Below are 22,975 nucleotides of genomic sequence, written 5' to 3' on the forward strand. Positions count from 1 at the left end.
CGGCATTGGATTTCTTGGTAGCAGCGGGATTGAGGTGCCCGATGCGTTGATGGGGAGGTTGACCAGCGCGTCCGTTCGGTGGTTTCTTGTGAGTGGGACGCGTTGGACCGGCGCTACTGCCGCGGGAGGCTGCGAGATCTCCTTTCGGAGTGCTGGGCCCAAGGGATGACTGACGAAGCGACGACGACGTAGCTGGAATGGAAAGATGATGCGGATTTAACCGCCTACGCTTCGACGGATCAGTCGACGGAGACCGATGTGCGTTGCGCGCTTGGTTGAGATGAGTGGCCGGAGCGGTCGTTTGCAGCGGAGATGGTTGCCGAGCGGATGCTGATGGCTGGACGAGGCGACTGATGGGGTTGTTCGCGATGGTGGTGGAGGGGCCGGCGTTCCCGGACAGCGGGTGCAGAGGGGTTGGGCCGCCGGTTGTGGTGGATGAGAGGGGTGGAAGACGCGTGCTGAGGGTGTTATTGTTGAGGAGGGAGGGGAGCTGCGGGTCTGGATGGATGGCGCCTTCGTTTTGGAGATCGCGGATTTTGAAGTCGAGGCGTTTGATTTGGCGGTCCAGCTGGAGAGATGGTGTTAGCAAGATCTGATATCCTCCTGCCGGCTGGAAAAGGAGACAGAAAGAAGACTTACCAATAAAGCGGCCTTCTCACTCAAGCCGACCTTTTCCTCTTGGACAACCTGCGCTTTGTCGAAGTTGGCCATGACGTTTTTGCAATAGCCTTCATCTTTGGGATTTGGTTGACCAGCTCCGTTCAGCTTGAGGAACTTTTGAATGCTGCTATCGCGAGTTGCAATGACATTTCGGCACTCTTGGACAACTCGATCTTTGGCTTGGATTTCTTCGAGAAGATGAGCGATTTCTGCGGGTAGGTTTGCCACTGTGTAGGGTGGTTAGTCGTGTACAGGCGTACAAGTCAATTTCAGGTATTTACCATCTTGAACGAACTGCTCTAACACAGAAGCTGCATCCTCTGCCATTGCCATGTCCGAACAAATGAGACACAGATGTATGGCTTTGTCTTTTGATTTTCTCTTTCGAATACTCTTAGCGAATAGAGAACCAGCTGCCCTTAAACAATCTTTTTCAAGGCACAAGTTTATCCAAGGAAATAGTTCTCAAGATTTTGAGGTGTCCAGTGAATTCGCACGATACCGATGTTTTCTTAAATAATCGACCAAAAACAAGAGTGTTTACGCATAGCTATTTCCCTTTTTCACCCTTGATCGCTATCCTATCCTATCGCCTAGGGTTTGCCCCGGGAGAGTGAGCGCAATACCTTGACTTTGGTTATCGCCCGAAAGCTGCTACAGTCCCTTCAGATTTAAAGAATCACTCCGATAATGAAATGATGGAAAGTGGTGTTGATGCGATGATTTGATATCCTTTCGAGATAATTCTGGAAGACAGTCGTGTTGTTTTTCTCTGCTTGATCAAGCTGAGAGCGAATGGGAGTCACTGATCTGGTCAGGAAGTGCGAGCCGAGCCGTAGCTATGACAAGGCGCATCTCGGTTGTTCTTGCTTCCAGAATTGTTCCTGACGGTCCTCTTCACCTCATTGTCTAGAAATGCTCCTCTCCCCTTCAATCGCTGGCTACTTGTTCTGAACATGAGAAGACTCACTGCTCCAAGGGAAAACATCTGTACCTCATCTCAGAGAAGGAAGGGATGTGAAAAAAGGCGATATGGCGAAGACATCTGTAGTTCAAGACTACAAACATCCACAACCTGGAACAACATCCACTTTCACTGTCGATGAGAAGATTCGGAGGGAGATCTGGAACAATGGAATCAAAAAGCCAAAGGGATACACCGTATCTTACCATGCCAACCCTGAAATGGAACAGATGCATTTTGGGCAGAAGCACCCTATGAAGCCATGGCGACTGACCTTGACAAACAAGATTGTCATGGCTTATGGCATGCATGAAGCAATGGACATCTACATACCTAGGGCGGCTTCAAGCCAAGAATTGAAAGATTTTCACCGCGGAGATTACATTGACTTCTTGCAAAGGTCAGTGGTGGATATGCCTCCGGTCTTGCTTTAGCATTGCTGAATCACCACCTTTAGAGTCACTCCGTCAGACAACACATGGGATCCCGACAGCCAGACATATGCTTATAATACCGGTGACGACTGCCCGATCTTCGACGGTCTCTACAACTACTGCTCGCTCTATGCAGGAGCCTCTCTTGATGCAGCCCGCAAGCTCACAAACCACCAGTCTAACATTGCGATCAACTGGTCAGGAGGGCTGCACCATGCCAAGAAGAATGAAGCTTCTGGATTTTGCTACATCAACGACATTGTCCTCGCTATCCTTCAGCTACTTCTTCATCACCCTCGAGTCCTCTACATCGACATCGATGTCCACCATGGCGATGGCGTCGAACAAGCCTTCTGGTCCACAGACCGCGTCATGACACTTTCATTCCATAAGTACAACAGAGCCGAGTTCTTCCCCGGTACCGGTGCCCTAGACGACACTGGCCCTCTCAACAATGCGAGTCCTGGCGCCCACCATTCCCTCAACGTGCCCCTGCATGATGGCATCGAGGATGCGCAATATATCAAACTTTTCGAAGACGTAGTGAAGCCTTGTGTGCGCCAGTACAAGCCTACAGCGATCGTCCTTCAATGTGGCGCCGACTCACTCGGTGGAGACCGACTTGGCTGCTTCAACGTCAACATCAAGGCACATGGTGCATGTGTAGCTTTCGTCAAAAAATTCAATTTGCCTCTGCTTGTACTTGGCGGCGGAGGGTACACACCACGGAATGTGGCCAAAGCATGGGCTTATGAGACTAGCTTGTGCATTGGTGCGGAGGTGCATCCGAATCTTCCGGCTCACACTCCATTCTTAGAACACTTCGGCAACGAGAAGACCCTTTTTCCCAAATTAGACTTCACGCGGTACGAGAACAAGAACAGCAGGGTGTACTTGGAAAGCGTAGTGATGGGGATAATGGAACAATTACGGTACCTTCAGGGAGCGCCGAGTGTACAGATGCAGCACATACCGCCAGATTTGGGCGGGTTGAGGGACGAATTGGAAAAGGAAGTCTTTGAAGATATGGAAGAGAGGGAGCGGTCTAGACGAAAGAAAGAAAGAAGAGGATGAAAACCATTCTCAAGAGAAAAGTTTCAGCAATTGCTCAAGAACAGTGCACCAATAGAGGTGTTGGGGAGAAGCACAGGTCTTGGAGCAAAGTCCAGATACAGTGTTCCTAGGCCCATGACCGGAGAAGTACGGCAAAGGAAGTCATCATGGCTGATGATACTGCATACAACACGTACACTGTTCTAGAAGGATCTCTCCAATGGATCAAGAAGGATCGCTGATCTCTTCCCTAAAGACAGAAATGATGTTCGAACCCTCGCTGTGATCATTGCTTTGAAAGTGGATCGCGGCGCAAGTACAAGGTCCTCAGACGCCAAGAGAACGCCGCGTGAAGCGGTTCAACCTTGTGTCCCAAGCATCGCTTGGAGCGCTATCGTCAATAATGATATCAACGACTGCGATTATCGACCCAGGTTGGACGGTATCGTAGATCTAGCTTTGCATCCCACGCGGAGCCGACTTGCGCTCCAGCCTCATTGGCTCGAATGTCAGCAAAACTTCAAGACGCCCCCAATCGACATCGACCGCTACTTAAAGACCAACTGCTGAGCTCTTTTGAGGTTTCACAACATTGCAAAATGGAAATCAAATGGTGCTCTTATGTGATGAATCTTCAGCTGAGAATCCACCGTGACCGTGTGGGCAAGTGTGCTGAGGGTTTGAATGTTTCAGGCATATTTGTCAAGCGATTCGAAAACGTGGGCATGTCCTTGGCTATGTGAAGCTCCCGTGTTACTCGTGCCCTCGTCAACCCCCCTTTATTATTGTTCTTTGCTCTGGGATACTTGAGTGTATCATCTTCCCGTCCCTTTCCGTCTTCTTATCCCTTGTCTTTCACATTCTTTCGTACGAGCACAGTCTCCTCCCGGAGTACCGTTGCTCGGCGCCCAGCCCTTGAAGATACCAAGACTCTTGTCAGCTCCTCATCAAATCAGCATCTCATTGATTGGAACATCGTCCGCATACCAGGGTCCAACACAAGCACTTTCTACGCTTGGTTGCTATATCCCACAACCAGGATGGCCAGGCCTGATGATCCCGTTCACCTCAAGAACTTCGACCCTAAAACCTTCTATCCATCCATTGCCGTCCGTGGAGACTCCCTCGATACAAGCATATACCCATCCTCCTCTATCTCTCAAGCCCAATCCCAAGCCCATCATGCTCATAGACATCTACCTCGGCCAGAGCTCAGACACACGTACGTCCTCGTCTACCATGCCGGACTCGCCGTGTTCGAAGGACGCACGATATGCTGACCGTTGCGACAGCGAGTCTTGGTTGCGAAAGCAGCACGAACGCAACCGGCTACGGATATGGATGATCTCGCTTTGTTTCTTCGTTGCTATTGGCATATTGATCGCGATCTTTGCATGGTTGGGAAGCAATAATTGGTTTAAGCATGGGAACGAATGAGGAGTTCCCTAGATGAGACATTACTGGCATGAAGCGTGATGGTACATCGTTGGTTTAGCGCTGCTTGTTGGCTGGCTGATGGTCACAAGCATGGCGAATGGGGTTTGGTATAGATCATGCATGGGGCTCAGCGATATGGGCTTTGGGACTTAGGACTTGGGACTTGCGAATACAGTGATACACATGGCTCGCGAGGGACACTAGTGGAGTAATAATTGGATCATGACCAGGAAACATGAAGTTTCCCTCCTGATTAAAGTACATGAAATGGGTTCGGCCTCACCTAAAGGCCCATCGACTCAACGCCTCGCTTTTCCGCAAAACGCCACGTAGATAGCGCATTCAGCATGAGAACTTGCACGCTACGAGATCCACCTTCGCAGCCACCATGGCCATCACCGTCACCCAGCTACCCAACCGCCCTCGCACCCTCGCCTCAAAACCTCTTCCTCGTCGGTTCCGGACTCGGACTCTTGGTCATACTCCTCTCATCCCTCCCGCGCGCCCTCAGCCACTTCTTCGTCCCCAGCTCCAACTCCCGATCCAACTCCGCGCTCGGCTCCTTCCGGTGGATGAAGTTGCAGAACCCGCCCCGCACGCACCCTTCCCCGCTGTTGAGCCGGCAGCACGCTTCCCGGAAATCGGTCACGGGGGACAGCTCGCAGTAGATGGGCCGCGCGGCGTACCAGCGGCTGTTGAGCGCGTCGCAGGCCTTTTGCGCCGAATCTTCGTACTTGAAGCGCGCGTACACGTTGCCGATGAGATCTTGTACGGCACCGCTCGAGTCAGCTTCGTCGTCTCCCTCGTAACGCTGCAGTATGTTTGGGTGTGTTGGGGGGTGGGGGGTGGGAAGGTCTACGCACGATCATTGTTGTTGTCACACACCACCACCTCCTCCGGCTCGCCATACTTGCACATCTCGCACCAAAAATCCTCGTAGAACGCATCGAAGTGGTTCTGCAGCTGGCTCGGGTTCATCTTGTTTTTGGGGTCGTAGGCCGGGTTTTGGTACAGGTTTGGCAAGAGGATGGTTTGGGAGTAGGAGGGTTTGACGTGCTTGCGACTGCAGCGGTCGCCGTGCCGGCAGGCGCCGATTTTGTAGTAGAAGGAGCAGTTCACTTTGTCTTGCTCCGTGCCGAAGATGGAGGCGAGGTAGCTGTTGGGCTACTTAGCTCACGCTTGGATGGAAAAGGGGAGGGGGCAGGGGCTTACTTGGCCATGATTGAGGTGAGGTGAGGGTTCGAGAGAGACTGCTGGAGTTTGGTAGAGAGGAGGAAGAAGAGTGGTCTGTAATTCGAGTGTCGAAGACTGCGTTTGAAATTCGCGAAGTGCTAGCGCCAAGACCTTGGATAAATCTGTGCTTACGAATCTTTGCCAAGACTGAACATCGAACGGAGCAATTTCCTCGACCTTCCATTTGCCAGACTTGAAGGTACGAAACCTCAAGTTCAGGATCCTCCTTCGCGGGACGATCTGTTCTGCGCTCTGACATACTGGTCCTATGATGCGAGGACTGCCTGTTTGCGATGGTTATGTGCCCTACAAATGCATCAACATACGAGCAACTGCCAACTCTTCTGGAGATAGTCCCCCTCAGAAACCCGTAGACACAGAGTAATCAGCCTCTTCGGAACACTGGCTTTGAGAACCACAGCCCCAAAACTAGCATTAATATAAACGAGACATGTTAGCAGTCTACGTTCGGTGATGCTCACCAGGATCTCTCTTTGAGCATTCTTGTGAAGCTATTAAACATTATAGGTACATGATTCATGATCAATATCCATGTACATCCGCCAGCACATGGGAGCGTTTTCCTGAATGCAGGCAGAATGCTTCGGTTATGGTTTCGTTGGATGATCAGAAGAGGTGCGTACCACCCTCAAGACATAGCCTGTCTTCAGGCGTCCTTCTGAGCGATCCCTCCTTGGTCTGGGGTCATCGCTCTCATCGGACACGAAACCATACTCAAAATTTGCCTCCTGCTCTTTGGCGATGCTGGCAAGACGACGGGTCTCCTGCTCTTCGGCTGCACGCTTACGCTCCTCGGCTGCACGCTTACGCTCCTCGGCTTCCTTGACGGCCGCGACCTCATCGATCTTGAACTTCAGCTTTGCAGCGATGACTCCACCAGGCGGACTTTCGCTCCAAGTGATCATCAGTTCACGCTTTGGCACATTGGAGGCCCAAAGATGGGGGTAGATATGAGGGTAGATGCAGCACTTGTGCTCTTTGTCGCTCTTAATGCTTGTTGCTTGGCATACAGCCGCGAGGGCGAAAGGGCCTTGGACCTCCGCCGCTGCGCCAATCTGAACCATACTGTCCGCCTGTTTGTTTACTCCGACGAAGACGAATGGTTTTTCTTTACCGAACAGGTTAGTGTGAATAATGGCGCCGTGCTGGACATCGTGCAAGACAGGAACGGCATCGTGCCAACGTGGAACCCAATCGCTACCACTCCTATATGGTTTCGCAGTTAGCAGAACTCTTCTAGGATCAAACCCGAGTTGTGAGACATGTTCCGGGAGTATTATTTAACTCCGGCAACGTGTCTTGCAATACAAGATGCAGTACGAATGAGGAACAAATGGCTGGGAAAACATAACTCACCAGTACTCATATCGGTCACGAAGAGCCGTCTCGTACTGATCCACTCGAGCAAGCATTATCTGCCCCTTTGGACCGTCTCCCCAGAGATAGACGTGGCCTTTATAGAACAATGTGGAGAATGAACCTATCCTCGGCTCATTGGGGCCAAAGAGGAGAGATGGGAGGCGCTCCACAAGGATACTACCATCCGAGTAGGTACTGAGTCTGGCTTGACCAACGCCACGGTAAGATTCCTCGCCGTTCTCGTACTTGATCGACTTCTGGAACCAGACGACACCCACAACACCAATGTCAGCTATCCCACCAAACATGCGAAACACTACACGAGCATTTTCGTTCTTCTCTTCAAAGCGAATTTCTCTGTCATTCAAAGGCACAAACGCTTTGACCCTGGCGTTGTTTGAGAGTTCTCTATACTCGCTCTCGAGGAAGTTGGTGCGATCTTCAACATAGGCAATTGTATTGCTCGTGGTACCAACGGACTTTCCTGCAGAGTTCTTGCAGAATGTGTCCCCAAAGACGAAGTACACCTCGTCATGGATCGAAGCGGAACAGCCAATGTCACGAAAATAGTCAATTCCATTCTTGTCCTTGATATAGCCCAGGACCTCCATGTTCTCGAGGGCAGGCGGATAGATAGCAGGTCCGATATCTGCCTCATGATCCGGATCGTCTGTCCCAGTCTTGTGAGTAATGGATGGCTCCCCAGCCTCAATCTGAGTATCTGCAGCGGTATGAGGCCCATCATTGGTGTTGTTCCCTGGGGAAGATGCCGATGCGTTGGTCACGTTGTCGGTTATGGTGTTTTCAGGTGGCATGGCACTGAGTGCTGCAAGGCCTTCCGTTGGTACGTCTGGAGATGCCAACATCCTATTCCGGTAGCTGTCTCGATTGTGTCAATTCATGTGTTCTGGCTGAGAGACGGGTAAGGAGCCATCCTTTTGTACTCACAGTGAAGGCTTGTATGCTGATATCACTGTCAAAAACTGGGGAGTCAGCCTACAAATGATCACGCAAATTGGGCAGCAAGCCCATGATTTTTTGCAAAGAAGAACGCAGAATGCTCCGAATCCTTACATTGTGTGGATTTTGAATACCTAAACAGCTGTGTAAAATCCGGGTATTCTTCCTTTGTGCGGAAGAGACACAACATATACTAGATAAATAAAAGAGCCAAAAAGATGGGTGACTGTTTTATGAATTCATTGTGGGTTCAGTCCCTTGCGGGATGTAGAGGTGACTGTTTGTTTCATTCATTTTACTGGCCGGAGGTCGGTAAACCAGTGAGGCTTCCATCACTTGACCAAAGAGCGGTCACTTTATAGGGCTGTTTGCCACAGAACGGTGAGTTCCTGCATGTGTTGGTTGCTTTGACGCTTGGGCCAGATTCTGGCCGGGGATGCCGCGAGTGTTATGCCGCGATTGCTTGGGGAGGGATCTTTCAAGCCGTTGAGTCGGAGGGGACAACCCCGTTCTTCACCTCGTCTCTCAGAGCCTTAAACCCTCTCATCAAATCATCCCTCAAGTCCTCCCAATGCTCCAGCCCCACACTGATCCTGAGTAACCTAGTGTCAACTTTCTCGTCACTCATAGCCCTCCACTCAATCAAGCTCTCCACACCGCCTAGAGACGTAGCATGATGGAACAACTCCAGCTTACTCGGCAAGATTCTCGCCAAACTCTCAATCTTCATCGTGACTGCAAATACAGGTCCATATCCGTTCGGCATCTGGTCCCTCAACCACTCCATATCCTCAGTCTGTAAGCTTGCATGCTGAACCTTCTCCACCGCTTCCCTAACCGCCTCACCTCCCTCCGCCCCCTCTAACATGCCATGGAGCCAGCTTACCAGGTGCTGACAGTTACTACTCTGCCGCTGAACCCTAACCTCCAGCGTCCGCAAACTCCGCACTCCAAGCCAACCCTCCAGGCTCCCCATCACGCTCCCCAAATACGTCCGCTCCTCTCTCAGCTCCTCCACCCACCCTTCCTTCTTGCTCGCCAGAACGCCGCACAACATGTCGCTATGCCCGCCTAGATACTTGGTCCCGGCGTGCATCACGACGTCCGCGCCCCACACGAACGGATCCTGTAACCCCGGAGGCCCAAACGTCGCGTCGACGAGGAGGTACGCGCCTCTCGCGTGGGCCTTCCGCGCATACTCCTCGATCCGGAACGCCTCCCCCGTCGGATTCACCGGCGTCTCCAGATGCACGACGTCCCCCGGGCCCAACTCCTCCTCCGTGCAATCCAACGGCAGGACCGCACACCCGGTCATCTTCCGCTGCAACCCGAGCACGCCGTGCGAGCCGTGGTACCCGCCCCCGATGCTGACGCGCCCGGGCTTCAAGAAGACGTACAGGGCGTGCAGGGCCGCCAGGCCGGACGAGTAGGTCAGACACGGGGCGCCGAGGAGGGGCGCGAGGAGCGCTTCGAGCCGGGTGCTCGTGGGCGCGGTGAGCCGGGAGTAGACGTGCGCGTCGAGCGGTTGCGGCCCCTGTTGCGGCGGCGGGGATACGTATCAGCTGGGCTGGGAATCGACGGATGCTTTTTCCTTTGGGGATTGGGAGAACCCGTTGGTGCCCGTGTGGGATAACCCGGGGGCGTACCTTGAGGTCTTTCGCGGGGACCAAGTCGTCGGGGTTGGAGGCGTAGCGGAATGTGGTGGAGACGTGCAGGGCGGGGGATACGTCGGTGGAGCGATTGAGTTGGTCGTCGGCGTGGATGGCGAGGGTGGAAGGGTGGTGAAGGGTTTGGGTTGAATGGGGGGGTTCGGAGTGGGAGACGGCGTTTATACCCATGGGAGCAGCGGAGGGAGGCATGCTTGATTGAGTAAGGACGGCGGTGTTCAGGAGGGGAGTCTGCAACCTCTTTGCTGGAGGTTCAGATGGAATTACCCGAAGAATTGCCGAGTTAGGGCTTGAACTGAAAAAGGTTTAAGCTTGTAGTTGATATATTGCATTGCAGTAAAGTGGTGAAGGGGATTCAACATTTTGGCTATCTATCACGCCTATACTTCTTGCTGTCCTCAATGAAGGACACCACCGCAAGTGTTTGTTACAAGTTGCTCAAATATTATCACCAGCAACAGTGTGTCTGGACGATTCTCATGTCACTCTTTTGGAACCTATCGTACTGAGAAGATAACTCTCTTCCGGGGTATCTCCTATTCGGCCACCCTTCACACCTCCTTGAAGGATAGCACTTCAGATGATTGCCCGCTGGGCCTTGCGAAAGCGCCGAATATGGAAAATGGCTTCAATTGTTGGCCTCAGCGTCACCTCGTCAGCTCTCCGTCAACCTTCACCCTCGAAATGTTTAGAGCAACATACAGTGTTCTTCGGCCCATGTTTGGAAGGACATACTTGACCATCTGTAGAGCCCCATAAACAGGTGCCGCGAGGCCCTGGAACAAATATAGCGTCGAGCAATCCGACGGTGCTTCCTGATTCATATAATGTAGGTACTTGCGATTTTCTGACTTGTGTCACTTCATCGTGACATGAAGATCCCAGTAGAGTAGAGGCATTACTCATGCCAGCATCGAAGCCTAAGCACCCCGCCAGAGTTTCAGAAGGAGTCGCTAAACAGTCAATGTCACCTCCTCAAAGACGCTATTCGAGACATTTTGTTGACCGGCGCCGGCAAGGTCTGATGCCGAAGTCAGCATACTGTTTGCAAGGAACGGACTCAGCTCTTGAGACAGGTCTAGCGAGCACAAAGAGGAAGAGAAGCTAATTGTGAGACACAAAGTCGACTCGTAAGACAGGTCTAGGAACCCGGGAAGGGGGAAAAAAGCCCATCTCGCGATACGCAATGTAATCGTGAGACCAGTCTCTAGAGCCTGCTTCGCGAAGAAACCCTTTTCTCGCTCCCAACATATGTCTCACGAGCCAGACTCAGGTCTCGAATAGAAAGCATTCACTCCGAAATAACGTACCTGTGCAAATCTATCTCTGTCTGCAGCTTGGTCAGTCCAGATATTTTTTGCGCTAGAGTCAATGAGCCTCTTCAGATGCTTACCATCTTCGTTATCAAATCCAATGATGATATCATCGTGTTCACCCGGATACTCAGGCATGTCAAGACAAACGAAGTCCCTTGCGAGATCCGACTCGCCCTTTGGTAACGCAAACTTAGCATCTACGATGCGCAAAAAGAATACGCCAGAACGGGCGAAAGTGTCAAAGAAATCAGTGACCTTGAGGACAAAGTTCATGCATGCTCCATGGCTGAAGTCTTTAAAGAATGCTACGAGTTGCACGGTTTTGTCTTGCTTTATGATCTGCAAGCGCGGAGTGCTGGTTTCCCAGTGCTTGAAGCGTCGGCGCGAGATAGAGAATGTGCTTGCCAATCCGTCGTACAGCACGTGGAATCCTGTGAGCATGGCCTGAAAGCTGTGCAGATCTGACAGAGAACGGAAGTGGTAGGTTCTTATGGATGGAGACATGCCCGCCGACTGTAACATGTGGGACAACGAGCTCAAGTCAGCCTCTGGCAGTACACCGTCGGCGAAGCCCCAAGTCATGTCTTGCTGTGCTGCCCGCAGGAGCTTGATCTCATCAAAATTCTCAACGCTCAGACTCAGCTGCAGATCACCTGGCCCTGCATTAATTCGGTCCGTGAATGTGCCAGAATCACAGTCTGCCAGTATTCGAAGATGCTCTGAGAAAATTGTCGATTGCGAGTCGTGACCATAAGTCGGCGGTCCCTTACTGACAACGCGTAGCGTATGCCATTTGAGATCATTAATACAGCGACTGGCGTTCATATATGCAATGTCTTGATCAGCAGACACGGAACTGATAGTAAAGTTTTGCAACTGCAAAAAGGCCGAACAATGATCGTCTTCCGTTATCGATGTCCCAGTAAGGGTGGAACGGAATAGCTCGACATCGCTTGCTTTCTGGAAAGTAAGAGACACCCTCAAAGAAGGCGGCACCCTTACAAGCAATGTGTTCCCACCTTTGCTTCGATAGGTGCCGAAAAGTATTGGGCTTTCTTTTCCCAGCTGATAGTTAACCTTGCTCAATGTTTTGGTACCTGGGGGAGTGATCACCATCAACCGATAACCATCGTGAACTCTATGCTGCCTACTACCCTCTACTGCAACGACTTTCCTCTCGAAGAGTCGTACTCTGCAGTCTTTGATGGGCTCCCTAGGAAATGATGGAGAATCAAAACATTGAAAGGTTGGTAGCTCGCGCTCATAAAGAGCTTCCTCGTCTCTCCCGGCGGAGTACTCTTTTCGAATGCGTTGCGTGTAATCACAGATGCCCCAGATGGTCTTGAAATCTTTCTCGCAAAACTTGATTTTTAGACAGATATCTTCTGCAAGCCGAAGCTGCATCGTGTGGAGCGGTATTTTCCATTGCACGTCATGCCAATGTAGACTGCCAGCCTCGCCTGACTGTATCAGAAGATTGACCTTCCCGTCTTGGCTCGCAACGGCTGCCTTAACCGCCCAATCGGTTCGCTCGCGCAGTACCGACACCACGCAGGCTATTTGTACTCCTGACTTTGCATCATCACGAGTGTCCAAACAAACGTCAACAAACATCTTGCCAAAGCTGAAGTGACGTGCCGTGTCTCCAACCAAAATCGGGAAAAAGGGCTCGGCAACGTAGTTCTTGCCCTTGGTTGTGGGATCGAGAGTATTGTTGATCATCAGAGCCGCAATATCTGGGGAAAAGGTCGGAGTCTCGAGGAAGATCTGTGGCTCTAGTCCCTGCATTTGGAGATCGTCCGGTGGCAACCTTCCATTTCTTTTCATCGACATCGTTAACCCACGCAAATTTGCAAGTATTCTTAAGTGCACCTCGACAAGCTCAGCAAGAGGTTGGTCTCCGAAGCTCGTAATCACCGCAACCATGGAACCCATACTCGCGTTACCGAACCTTCTTATCTCAGGAAGATTCGGGGTGACATCTTTCAATACCCACCAGGCCTTTGCAAGGTTGACGTATGCTTGAGAAAACCCACCATCGTTCGCAGCAGTAGCTGGAGCGATGACCGAGGCTTTTCTACGCAAGGCACTTTCGAGCCCTCCTCTGCCCCTCAAGAACCACCATGCAGAGATGCTGACCCATCGTTCCAAGGGCACTGCCATGATATCGACATGAGCGGAAGCATTGAGTCGGAAGAGGTCGCTGAAGCGCCGCACACGCGAGTCAAAGTCTTCCAAGGAGTCGCCCCCAAGTCTCTCGGCTGCAGTGTGTATAGCAAGCGAATTAATTTTTAGACTGGGTGGGACGTCCTGAGAATCATGATGTATGTCTTGATCTCTTGAACCCGGCAGCTCTGGTAGACGTTTAGTGGCAGGTGGAAAGTGATAGCTTGATGATGAGGGCTCTTGGAAGACGTATGGTGGCTCAGGTGTCTCGCTAGGATTCAAAGCACTGGCGGGCAGAGCTTCTGAAGGAAGCGCGATTAACAGCCGTGTGGCCCCCTGATCCCCAAATTCTGCCGTCTGCCAGGTGTAGCTTTGATCATAAGACAGGTCTTCGCTCGCCGAGGAGGGTCTATAGGATAGATCCGTGACTTCTCTTTTACGAAAGTCCAAGTCCAGATCCTGCTCTTCATTTCGCGGTCGAGGCGCCAACTTTCGAGTTCGGGAAAAGGCAGACTGAACTGCTTCTCTATCATGGCCTGCATGACGTGATTCCTCCACAAGGTTTTCATCGTCGATGCCGGTCGGTCTTCTCTGCAGAGACGAGGGCCGGAAGGAAGTCTCGTCATCAGGATGTGTTGACCGTCCGTATGCCTGGGAGCGCTGGTCATTGGTGTCATAGTGTGATAGCTCTCGATTCGGCGATCGTTCAGATCTCATTGAATCTGCGAACGACCTGGAGACATCTCTTGAAGGAAGCTCAGCCTCGTCTCCGCCCACACCAATTACGAGCGGACCTAAATCAAATCTTACACATAGCCCCTTGTTCTGACGAGGTTTGGGCCTTCGATAAACATCGACTATGGTATCATCCTGGTGGACATTGGCGGCAGATGGCCGTCTCGAACCAGCAGCAACATCAATGCGAGGAGGAAGCGGCGCTGACTGAGTTCCTGCCTCTGGTCTTGTACCTGCTGGGTGGAGAAAGTTGGCGACATCATCGTCAGTACTTTCGAGAGGCTCCGCAGCTCTTCCAAATCTGCTGTCGGCTGAAAAGAGTTTTCCTCGCCAGTTGTGCTTCCCAAAGGGTTTATTCTCGCCTTGAGACTCTTCCGGGGAAGACACGCTCTCCGACATTGTGGGGTTTCATGGGGGTTCCCGTGGTGGAGAAGCTGAACAGTCTTGGGCTCTGTAGCTGCTCGATGCTTGACATAGGGCAAGCATGATGGCAAGCAGACGTTATCTGAGACTGTTGTGTGCCCCGGTCGATGCTGACCACACAAGCACGAGACCTTCAACGCGTACCTGCCTCTCGCCTGTCAAAGCAGCTTTCTTTCTACGATTCTGATTGGTGCCAAGACACTAGCGGCCGCTTCTCAAACAAGGCTGCAGCCGGCAGGGATGAGGCGAAAATTTGTCTTGGCGCTGGCACCAAATTCGTGGGATTCAATCTTGCATCATAGCTATATAGGTATTGATGTATGACAGATCTGGCACAGGCTGATCTAGAGTGAATGTCCGGGCTAAGAATGGCACTGCGGTTACTCAAACTGGAAGGCAATCGGGATGAGAGCAACCGTGCCCTACTATCTCGGATTCCACTGACATCGCTTCTACAGGTGACTGAGATTATCTTCCGAGGCTCGACGTCAACAAGCAATGTGGAGACAAGGAGATAGAGGGGCGCTGGGGCATTAATTTTCCTCCAATCACTGAAGCGATTCACGTTTTGTAGAACAATTTCATAAGAATTCTGCGAAACCTTCAACGTGGCGCTGAAATAGGAAGATGTTCCAGCCTGACGAGCCTTGAACTCTTTGTTACTGGAAACAATACCATGCGAACCAATGCGTCCGTCCCTCAACTTAAATCGCCTACCAGCTTTCTTAATCGTTCCATGACTTCCTTTTGATGCTGCGCCCATAACCCTCCGTGCAAAGCTGCCCAAGTAGCACAATGCGCCATGGCCAATGGAACATAAGCTCGAACGCGTCGTCTGTCTTCTGCGCTAGCGCCGTACAGATGTTCCAAAGGGTAGGGTTCCTGCTCCAGCTCGAGATTGACCGTCAAGTAAGCAAGATCCCACATCGGATCGCCGAGATCGCAGTCCTCGAAATCGATTGCGAGCAGACAGTCGGAATCATCTCTGCTGCCGCGTCTAAGCATTACGTTGTGGCTGTGGAAGTCATTGTGGCAGGGCATCCACGGATGGCCCTTCACTTCTTCCCCAGTATCGCGTATGATGCCTTCGACGAAGCCCACATCTTTTGGTCGCATCGCGTTGCGTTGCTTCACGCGTTCCAGATGCTCTTTTACAATCTCCATTGGGTCGTACCTCCTCATCCAATTCATTGCCTCAGCTTCATGGATCCGTCGAAGCATGTTCACAGCTTGCGGCAGACGCTGCCTTATCATCTCCGTCGTCAGCGTCTGTCCCTGGATGAACTCCATGACGAATCCCCCACTCTCCTCATGGATAGCCAGCACCTTGGGTCCAAAGCCATGCTTGGCCGCCCAGCAGGTTCGCAATGCTTCCGCCCTGCAACTGGCAGCAATGCACGAAGAGGTTTGACGGCGGGGGAGCTTGACCACGAAGCGGCGTTGATGAGCGGGAGAGGGGATCGAGACTTGGATGACGTCGTTGGAAGACCAGCCACAGGGGAAGTGCTTTGTAATAGTCTTAGTATCTGATCCCTTAGGCAGTAATGCTGTGCAGAGTTTGGAGGCAAGAGCAAGATTTTCGGGGTGTGGGGACTCACGTGCTGGCCATTTGAAAGCCCCGTCGACCGGCTTTATTTGCTGTTGCTGCTCCGTCATGGTAGTGCTGAATTTTCTGGTGATCTAAGTCTGATGAGATAAATCCAGCGTTCACAAACCAAGCATTTATAAATTATTCAACCGAGAGACTTCTTTGTATTCAACAAGGGCGCTGTTCTTTAGATCTCAAGGACGCGGCTCAGAGCCTGGTTGTTCGCCACGAGAGCCGCGGTGTTTGAACAGAAGCTTCCCTGCTTTGTTCCTTTGTTCCAACTTGAATCTTTGTATGTTGTGTACAGCGGCGATCTACAGTTTCATCTGTAGGGCCCAAATCCAAGAATACATGTAAGTTGGAGCTTCTCTGCATTTGGCGATTTCTGGATCTTCCTGCTAATGGTCAGCATTATATTCAGGAAGCTCGCATCGTAGGTTAGAAAATCTAAAGCAGCATACAAAAGTTTGACAGTAGAGCACAGTCTGTTTAAGGGAACCGCCGCAAGAGCTCGGAGATATACAGTATTCCAATTCAGTATTTGTTACCTTGAAGGGGGCCGTTCTTTGTACGCATTGAAAACAGTTTTTATTTTATTTTGGTACGACAGGCTGTGGTGAAAAGGAAGAATGGACAGGCACTATCTTGCGGATCTAAGGACTTAGGGTTCCATACTTTTCGCATTCTTTGTCCCTCGAGTCTCACTGCCTATCTATTCTAGAGGGCCCAAGTCCACGCTTTACGAACAAAAGGCATCGCTACTGATCGTCGACCGCACCATCTTGGATTGTTGGATTAGTCCGATTTGCCTTTTTCTCCTTTTTCTCCTTTTTGTTCTGTTTCTTCTGTGTGTCTTGCCCTCTAGGTGATACCGTAAGATTGCTATATGCAGCATCGGCAATACGTTGCCACTCTTTATCGGTGTCGAACTGATGGCGAATCGAGGTGGTAAGCTTAATCAGACTCTCCTCAACAATCTGCTTCGCCAGCTGTGGTGTCAAGTGATCTGCTGCATAAGCCTCTGTTACTTCAGCAAACGAACTGAAAGTGGTCGGCTCAGTCTGATCTCTCAAAACCACACTAATGGCTGCCGTCTTACCATCTGGAGATTGCAATTGCGAGTACGGTAGTAAGACATGCTGGATGAATGCTAAGATACCATTTCCCTCTATCTTGCCGGGTGCACAGTAGGCTTTCGCAATCTTCTTGTGTATGGTTGCCGGGTCATCCAATAGATCGACCTTCGATTTCGGGTCTGAGCTACTCATCTTTCCGCCACTCAAACCGGGAACCATTGGATTCATCAGATGAGCGCGCGTCTTGAACCCTAGCGCTTTGGTCATTGTGTCATTGGCTAGCGCGAATGTCTTGCGTTGGTCAACGCCGCCAAATTCTGCGTCGACGCTCAAATACTCTTCATCCAACAGCTGCATCATTGGGTAGAGTCCATCCGCCATAACGGGTTCGCCCATAGATTTGACAATCTCGCTGCTTGCCTTTACGGCATCATGCACCGATACGCGCTTGCTGAGCCGGAGCAGGTCACGGGAGAATGCTGGAGTCAGCTGGTAAGAGCTACCGCGCACGAACTGTACGTTGTGGAGTCCGACACCCACAGCTTGGAGTAAGGCTCCAATGACACGCTCATAGTACCGGGCTCGGTACTCTAGTGTAGCTTCAGGGGCTTTGTCGGCGTCTAGAAAGCCGTGCAAATCGGCGAGAAGAACCTTGACTTTGCAGCCAGCACGGAGAAATTGGGCAATTTTGATGGCAGGAACGAAATAGGCTGCGTGTGGGCGACCTGTAGTCGCTGTACCCCAGAAAATTTCGAGGGGGCGTACAGGCAGGATCCCCCGAATAATGTCAGGGCGGAGGACCTCCTGAATATTGGATGTGATAAGGTCATACCTCTCATCTTCGGTGAGGATTAGTGGTGAAGGTGACGCAGCCATATTGCTAGGTACGATCGTTGTTGCGGAGGTGAGTGTGTAATGGTCTTTTGACGACACGAGCGCGTGGTCGTTTCCGAGTATCAGGATGTGAGTGCGTCTTACGGAAGAAAATTGCACTAAAAGCTTTGCAAGAATGAAATAAGGGATATGTCCAATGTCAAAGCAAATAACAAAGAAAGTACAGAGTACCGACTACGAAGCACAAACGAAACAATGTGAAGCACAAAAACAGACAATGTTGAAGCAAACAACACAGGAAGGACAATGAATCGATCACAACAAACAAACGAGACGACATAAAGCACAACAATAGATGCAGGAAGACATCTCACTAGCTCCAGCTCAACTCCTAAAGTAGCGACCCACACTGATTCCGATACAATCAGATCGTTCGTGATTGCATTTTCGATACAGCAGCAGACATATAGCGTCATCTTATCATGATTAGGCGGCCAATGAGAAGGCTTAAAAGCTGTCAATGAAGCGATCTTGCCGCATCTACTGCAGGAAAATCCTCCAGTTCTATGACTAGAAACAGGGCGCTTTCGATTAATGCGAGGATTATGTGGGGGCAGGCAGGAGAACGTTGGAAGCTCAGGATGAAAGACGAAAGCTGAATTAGCGTATTCAAAAACGTCTGGAATGCTTGGCACCTGAGATCTTCCACACCACACACCCAAATTCGTACTGTAGCATAGAAATCTCTCCGTAAAACCATTTAATAACACTGCTATCGTTAGTATAGGTCCCAGATAAAAAAAATGAAGTTATACTGAAGTCTTGACATGTTCCTCAGCCCCTTAATCGCTATGCCTGTTTCCCCTAATACTTCTACTTCGGCGAAGGCCAAGCATCTTCTTTATTTCTATTTAAAGCCTTCGCAAGTAATTAAGCGTTATTGATGCGTTTAGAAGATATGGCTGAGGTTTCTGTATACGCTTCAAAATTGATTAAATGCGACTGTTTGCGATGTGGCTACTTGATTTGAATGATTTTGCTGAGAGATTTCTATGCTACAGTACGAATTTGGATGTGTGTTAGGGCCTGAGCCCCCCTGATATACAGGACTTCGCCGGCAATGCTCCCAACAGTCCCCAAATCTCGGACTATTAGTCGGACTGGTCCGCGGACTGATTCATAATAGATTATTCCGAGGTTTGGACGGACTGTTTATGGACTGGTTCGGATTTTGGACGGACTAGTCGGACTGTTGGGAGCATTGGTCACTTCGGCGCCAAATCTTTTACCTACAACGGGACATTAAAACGTCTAAGTTATGGTTTAAGAGGCTACTGCTACTTCAGTTCCATACGCTAGGAGTATTATGCTTTCTACTGTTAGAAAAGATATCCAGATTTCCTTCCAGATAGTTGTTGAGCAATTGGATAGTCAACGGGAGCTGATCGGTGTCGTCCTTCGGCACTATAGCTTCATAGCTGCTGTACCGAAATATTTTCGTCTGGAGCAGAACCTCAAAAACACTCCTGCTATCCTGATCCGAGACCGGCTCGTGGAAGAGTGAGCTCAAAGGGGCGAGGTGCGCGGACTGGGTGACTAGCTGCAGCCATTGCCGATAAGGCATCCGCTGAATATGTTCGCCCAGAGATTTGACGATAGCTTCAAATGAAATGGTTTCCTTGTTGATGATATGCCGAATTCCAGTCTTCTTTTGCAACGAAAACCGATGGGCTAACCGAGCACAAAAATCTACAGGCGTGAGATCAATTTGCCAACTTTTTCCACCAATATCGTCGAAGTTAGGTGCGACCCCCATTTCTAGAATCGACGCGATTAGACGGATAGTGAAGTCATCTCGAGGACATTTGTAGTTCCAAGTGCTGCCGAGCAGACGACCCGGTCGAAGGACAAGAGCATGTCCGCCCAATCGTGCATATTCAAGTACCAGCTGCTCGGACACCCATTTGGACTGTGCATATCCTGTCACGATGCCAGACTGCAGGTTGTTGACGGGGACTTCAATTCCGCAGTGAATTTTATTGCCGATGCCAAAGAATACGGCGAGGGTTGAGATGTAAGTCAGCCGCTTTTGAGTAAGGGTGCTGGCAAATCGGAGGATCTCAATGGTGCCGGTGATATTCGCTTCTTCTAGCTAGGCGAAGGGCGCTATGAAGCTGACGGCAGCCGCGGAGTGGTATATTGTGTCGACTTGTCTTGCAAGATACAGATACTCATTCGTGCTTAAACCGAGGAACGGTTTGCACACGTCGCCACAAAAGGCGTCGAAACGTGAACCAAAGCTGTCCTCCCACAAGTCCCAAGTCTGGAGAGCAGCTTTGATGCGATTCCATGCAGTGCTGTTATCTGGGGCGCGGACGATGCAGCTTACCCTGGTGCTTCCTGTACTTAGCATCTCTGCGAGAAGGTGGCTCCCAAGAAAACCTGTAGAACCTGTCAAAAAAACATACTCTTGCCGACAGGATCTAGGTGCTCGTACATTGTAGACAATATCACGTGGAAGAATTGTTCGTTTCAGTAGGTCGTCAGGTGGTGGGCTTGCTTGCTGTTGCTGCTCCCCCAATATGAGGTCCGCAAGATGACGTATCGAGATGTCTCTTCGGTAGAATTGTCCAAATTGAATCTTGCAGCCAATAGACCCATTCAGACGGCGTAGGACCAATGATGCCTGCAGTGAGCTGCCACCCAGCTCCCCGTAGGTTGTTCCGGGCGACACAGCTTGCTCTGTCGGCAAATCCAGAGCCTCTAGTAATGCTGCTGCAATTTTCTTTTCAAGCGGTGTGAGAAGTGTCTCGCGACTAGAACGAAAACACCTAACTTTTTTGAACGCCGGGTCCGACAGAGCCTTGATATCCAATTTCTTGTTCGCAGATAATGGAAGGGCGTCGATGACTTCTATGACGCTTGGAATACTGTAAGAAGGCAGGTTTTTTCTCATGAGCTCTTTCAAATGCGCTGTGAGTGCCTCTCTGTTGACTGTCGAGCCCTCATGTGCAGGCACCACGTATGCGCATAAGCTGCAAGTTGTCGCCACTCCTTGTGAAATTACTACCACGTCAAGGACATTGAAAGCGCTGCGTATGACGTTTTCGACTTCTTCCGGCTCTATACGTTGTCCGTTCAATTTGATCTGCCTCGTGCAAGCCTTGCGTCCAAGGCACTCGACCTCTCCGTTGGGCAGAATCCTTCCAAGGTCCCTGGTTTTGTAAGAACGGCACTGACAAAATGAGTCATCTCTAAAACGATCAGCGTTGAGTTGTGGCATATTGAGGTAGCCAGGGCGACTGACTCCGGGCCCCGTAACGCATATCTCGCCAACTTCGCCATGTTTAACAGGAATATCGTCATCATCAAGAATGCTGATAATTGTGTTCAATATTGGGTTTCCAATCACTGATGCAGAGCACCCCGACGGGATTTGGCCGTCATAGTACACCCGCTTCGTACTGCAGACAGTGGCTTCTGTAGGACCATAAGCATTGATCAATTTCCTCCCCGCACCCCAAGTCCTGATGAGAGACGCGTCAGCGGCTTCACCAGCAAGAACAATGGTCTTGAAGTCTGGCAGGTGTTCCAACGTGCAGGTCCGGAGGACCGAGGGGGTGATGACTGAGTTGGTGATTCGATGCTGCGCAATGGTCTTCACGAGATTGCTGGGGAGGATTTCCTCTTCTTCTGGGACATACAACGAAGCACCTAGCACCAGTGCGCCGTTGATGTCTCGTATCGAAGCGTCGAAGCAGAAAGGCGAAAATAGCAACACTCGATCGGAAGGCTCGATTTCGCGACTCTGTCGAATATCATCAACCAGATTGAAGACACTTCCATGCGTAATAGCGACACCTTTGGGATTCCCAGTCGTACCGGAAGTATAAATGATGTATGCCAAATTGTCATGATACGCTACAGACGATATGTCCGCGCTAGGACATGCCCTCAGCCTATCAATGAGTTCTTCTTCGTCCAGGCATAGGGTCGTTCCAGCCTTCAATTTGAGAGACTTCTCCTCGATGATTTTCTTGACGGTGACAAGACAGGAAGTTCCACTGTCCGACATCATATATTGCATTCTCTTAGCGGGCAGTGATTGGTCAAGCGGTAGATACGTAGCACCAATTTTCCAGCTCGCAAGCATGGCAACAACGTATTCGATTCCCCTTTCCAAAGCAACAGCAACTACACACTCTAGACCGATTCCCAGAGAGCGTAGGTGACGTGCGAGCTGATTGACTCGCTCGTTCAAGCCGGCGTAGCTCAAAGTTCCGCAACGACTGACTAGAGCGAGCTTCTCTGGGTTTTCAGAGGCGACTTCTTCAAAAATTGCCGTGATGGCATGGCGTTGAAAAAAGCACGAAGGTCGATCTTCGAAGATGGTCGCATGCATCGTTCCGAGTGGGGAACGGTAATCTTGAATCCTCGAAACTAAATTAGGAAAGAATGGCAAGGAACTTGATTTTTTGGAGTCGTGAGCTATTTTGGCGTTCAATCAAATCTTCAGTTTCTATCGAGCCGGACTGTTTGAATAGAGTTTACTGCCAGAGTTGAGGCTTACGATGGCGGCTCTGCTCCTTGGAGGCGTCCATCACTCGTTGGTTGAGGTCATAGCGGTTTGCGCGCCCATCCTTGGCCACGGGATGCGGAGGAGTTTGGAAGAGATGCTGAAGCAGCTAGTACCGCATGGATTGGAGCTTGAATGGAGAGGGGTATCACAAAGCATCACGCCAGAGGCTTTTCACAGCGAGCTGGGTGGTCGTCTGGAGGATCGACTTGCGTGAAGAGATGAGCAAGAATCTTCTGGTCTTGCGCTTCTAGTCTTATAGAAGGGCAATGCTGTTCAGGTTATTTGAGGTGTATTGATTATTGACGACGACAGGCTGGTGAGCCTGGGAATGGCAGTGGTGATTGAGCTTGAACTCAAGCTCTATCGATAGTAATGTCAATGATCTTGATGCTGGTGAACAGTGACGCGAATACAATCTCCATAGAAAAATCAATCAGTGTTCAGCATGCTAAGAGATTTAGCGCATGTGC

At 50.7% G+C, this 22,975-nt stretch overlaps 8 protein-coding genes across 8 annotated transcripts; 1 reads left to right on the top strand and 7 right to left on the bottom strand.

Annotated features, from left to right (window-relative positions):
* Positions 1-1,692: 1,692 nt before the first annotated feature.
* HO133_009213 (uncharacterized protein) lies at positions 1,693-3,132 on the top strand (the record flags this gene model as incomplete). The annotated part of the gene is made up of 2 exons (XM_037300074.1): positions 1,693-2,024; positions 2,082-3,132. 2 exons carry the CDS (start codon positions 1,693-1,695, stop codon positions 3,130-3,132), a joined length of 1,383 nt encoding a protein of 460 aa, XP_037154900.1.
* Positions 3,133-4,984: 1,852 nt separating this feature from the next.
* HO133_009214 (uncharacterized protein) lies at positions 4,985-5,768 on the bottom strand (the record flags this gene model as incomplete). The annotated part of the gene is made up of 3 exons (XM_037300075.1): positions 4,985-5,313; positions 5,412-5,704; positions 5,761-5,768. The coding sequence occupies 3 exons, from the start codon at positions 5,766-5,768 to the stop codon at positions 4,985-4,987; spliced, it is 630 nt and encodes a 209-aa protein (XP_037154901.1).
* Positions 5,769-6,389: 621 nt separating this feature from the next.
* HO133_009215 (uncharacterized protein) lies at positions 6,390-8,027 on the bottom strand (the record flags this gene model as incomplete). Its single annotated transcript, XM_037300076.1, has 2 exons — positions 6,390-7,008; positions 7,159-8,027. The coding sequence occupies 2 exons, from the start codon at positions 8,025-8,027 to the stop codon at positions 6,390-6,392; spliced, it is 1,488 nt and encodes a 495-aa protein (XP_037154902.1).
* A 572-nt stretch (positions 8,028-8,599) lies between these two features.
* HO133_009216 (uncharacterized protein) lies at positions 8,600-9,980 on the bottom strand (the record flags this gene model as incomplete). Its single annotated transcript, XM_037300077.1, has 2 exons — positions 8,600-9,655; positions 9,768-9,980. 2 exons carry the CDS (start codon positions 9,978-9,980, stop codon positions 8,600-8,602), a joined length of 1,269 nt encoding a protein of 422 aa, XP_037154903.1.
* A 455-nt stretch (positions 9,981-10,435) lies between these two features.
* On the bottom strand, positions 10,436-14,404 carry HO133_009217 (uncharacterized protein; the record flags this gene model as incomplete). Its single annotated transcript, XM_037300078.1, has 3 exons — positions 10,436-10,564; positions 11,099-11,118; positions 11,182-14,404. 3 exons carry the CDS (start codon positions 14,402-14,404, stop codon positions 10,436-10,438), a joined length of 3,372 nt encoding a protein of 1,123 aa, XP_037154904.1.
* A 723-nt stretch (positions 14,405-15,127) lies between these two features.
* Positions 15,128-16,084, bottom strand: HO133_009218 (uncharacterized protein; the record flags this gene model as incomplete). Its single annotated transcript, XM_037300079.1, has 1 exon — positions 15,128-16,084. One exon carries the CDS (start codon positions 16,082-16,084, stop codon positions 15,128-15,130), a length of 957 nt encoding a protein of 318 aa, XP_037154905.1.
* A 690-nt stretch (positions 16,085-16,774) lies between these two features.
* Positions 16,775-17,968, bottom strand: HO133_009219 (uncharacterized protein; the record flags this gene model as incomplete). Its single annotated transcript, XM_037300080.1, has 1 exon — positions 16,775-17,968. The coding sequence occupies one exon, from the start codon at positions 17,966-17,968 to the stop codon at positions 16,775-16,777; it is 1,194 nt and encodes a 397-aa protein (XP_037154906.1).
* Positions 17,969-19,268: 1,300 nt separating this feature from the next.
* HO133_009220 (uncharacterized protein) lies at positions 19,269-22,328 on the bottom strand (the record flags this gene model as incomplete). Its single annotated transcript, XM_037300081.1, has 2 exons — positions 19,269-20,078; positions 20,424-22,328. 2 exons carry the CDS (start codon positions 22,326-22,328, stop codon positions 19,269-19,271), a joined length of 2,715 nt encoding a protein of 904 aa, XP_037154907.1.
* Between the last annotated feature and the right edge of the window lie 647 nt (positions 22,329-22,975).

The sequence above is a fragment of the Letharia lupina genome (assembly GCF_014066315.1).
Source record: "Letharia lupina isolate WasteWater1 chromosome Unknown contig_6, whole genome shotgun sequence".
NCBI classification, from domain to species: Eukaryota; Fungi; Ascomycota; class Lecanoromycetes; order Lecanorales; family Parmeliaceae; genus Letharia; species Letharia lupina.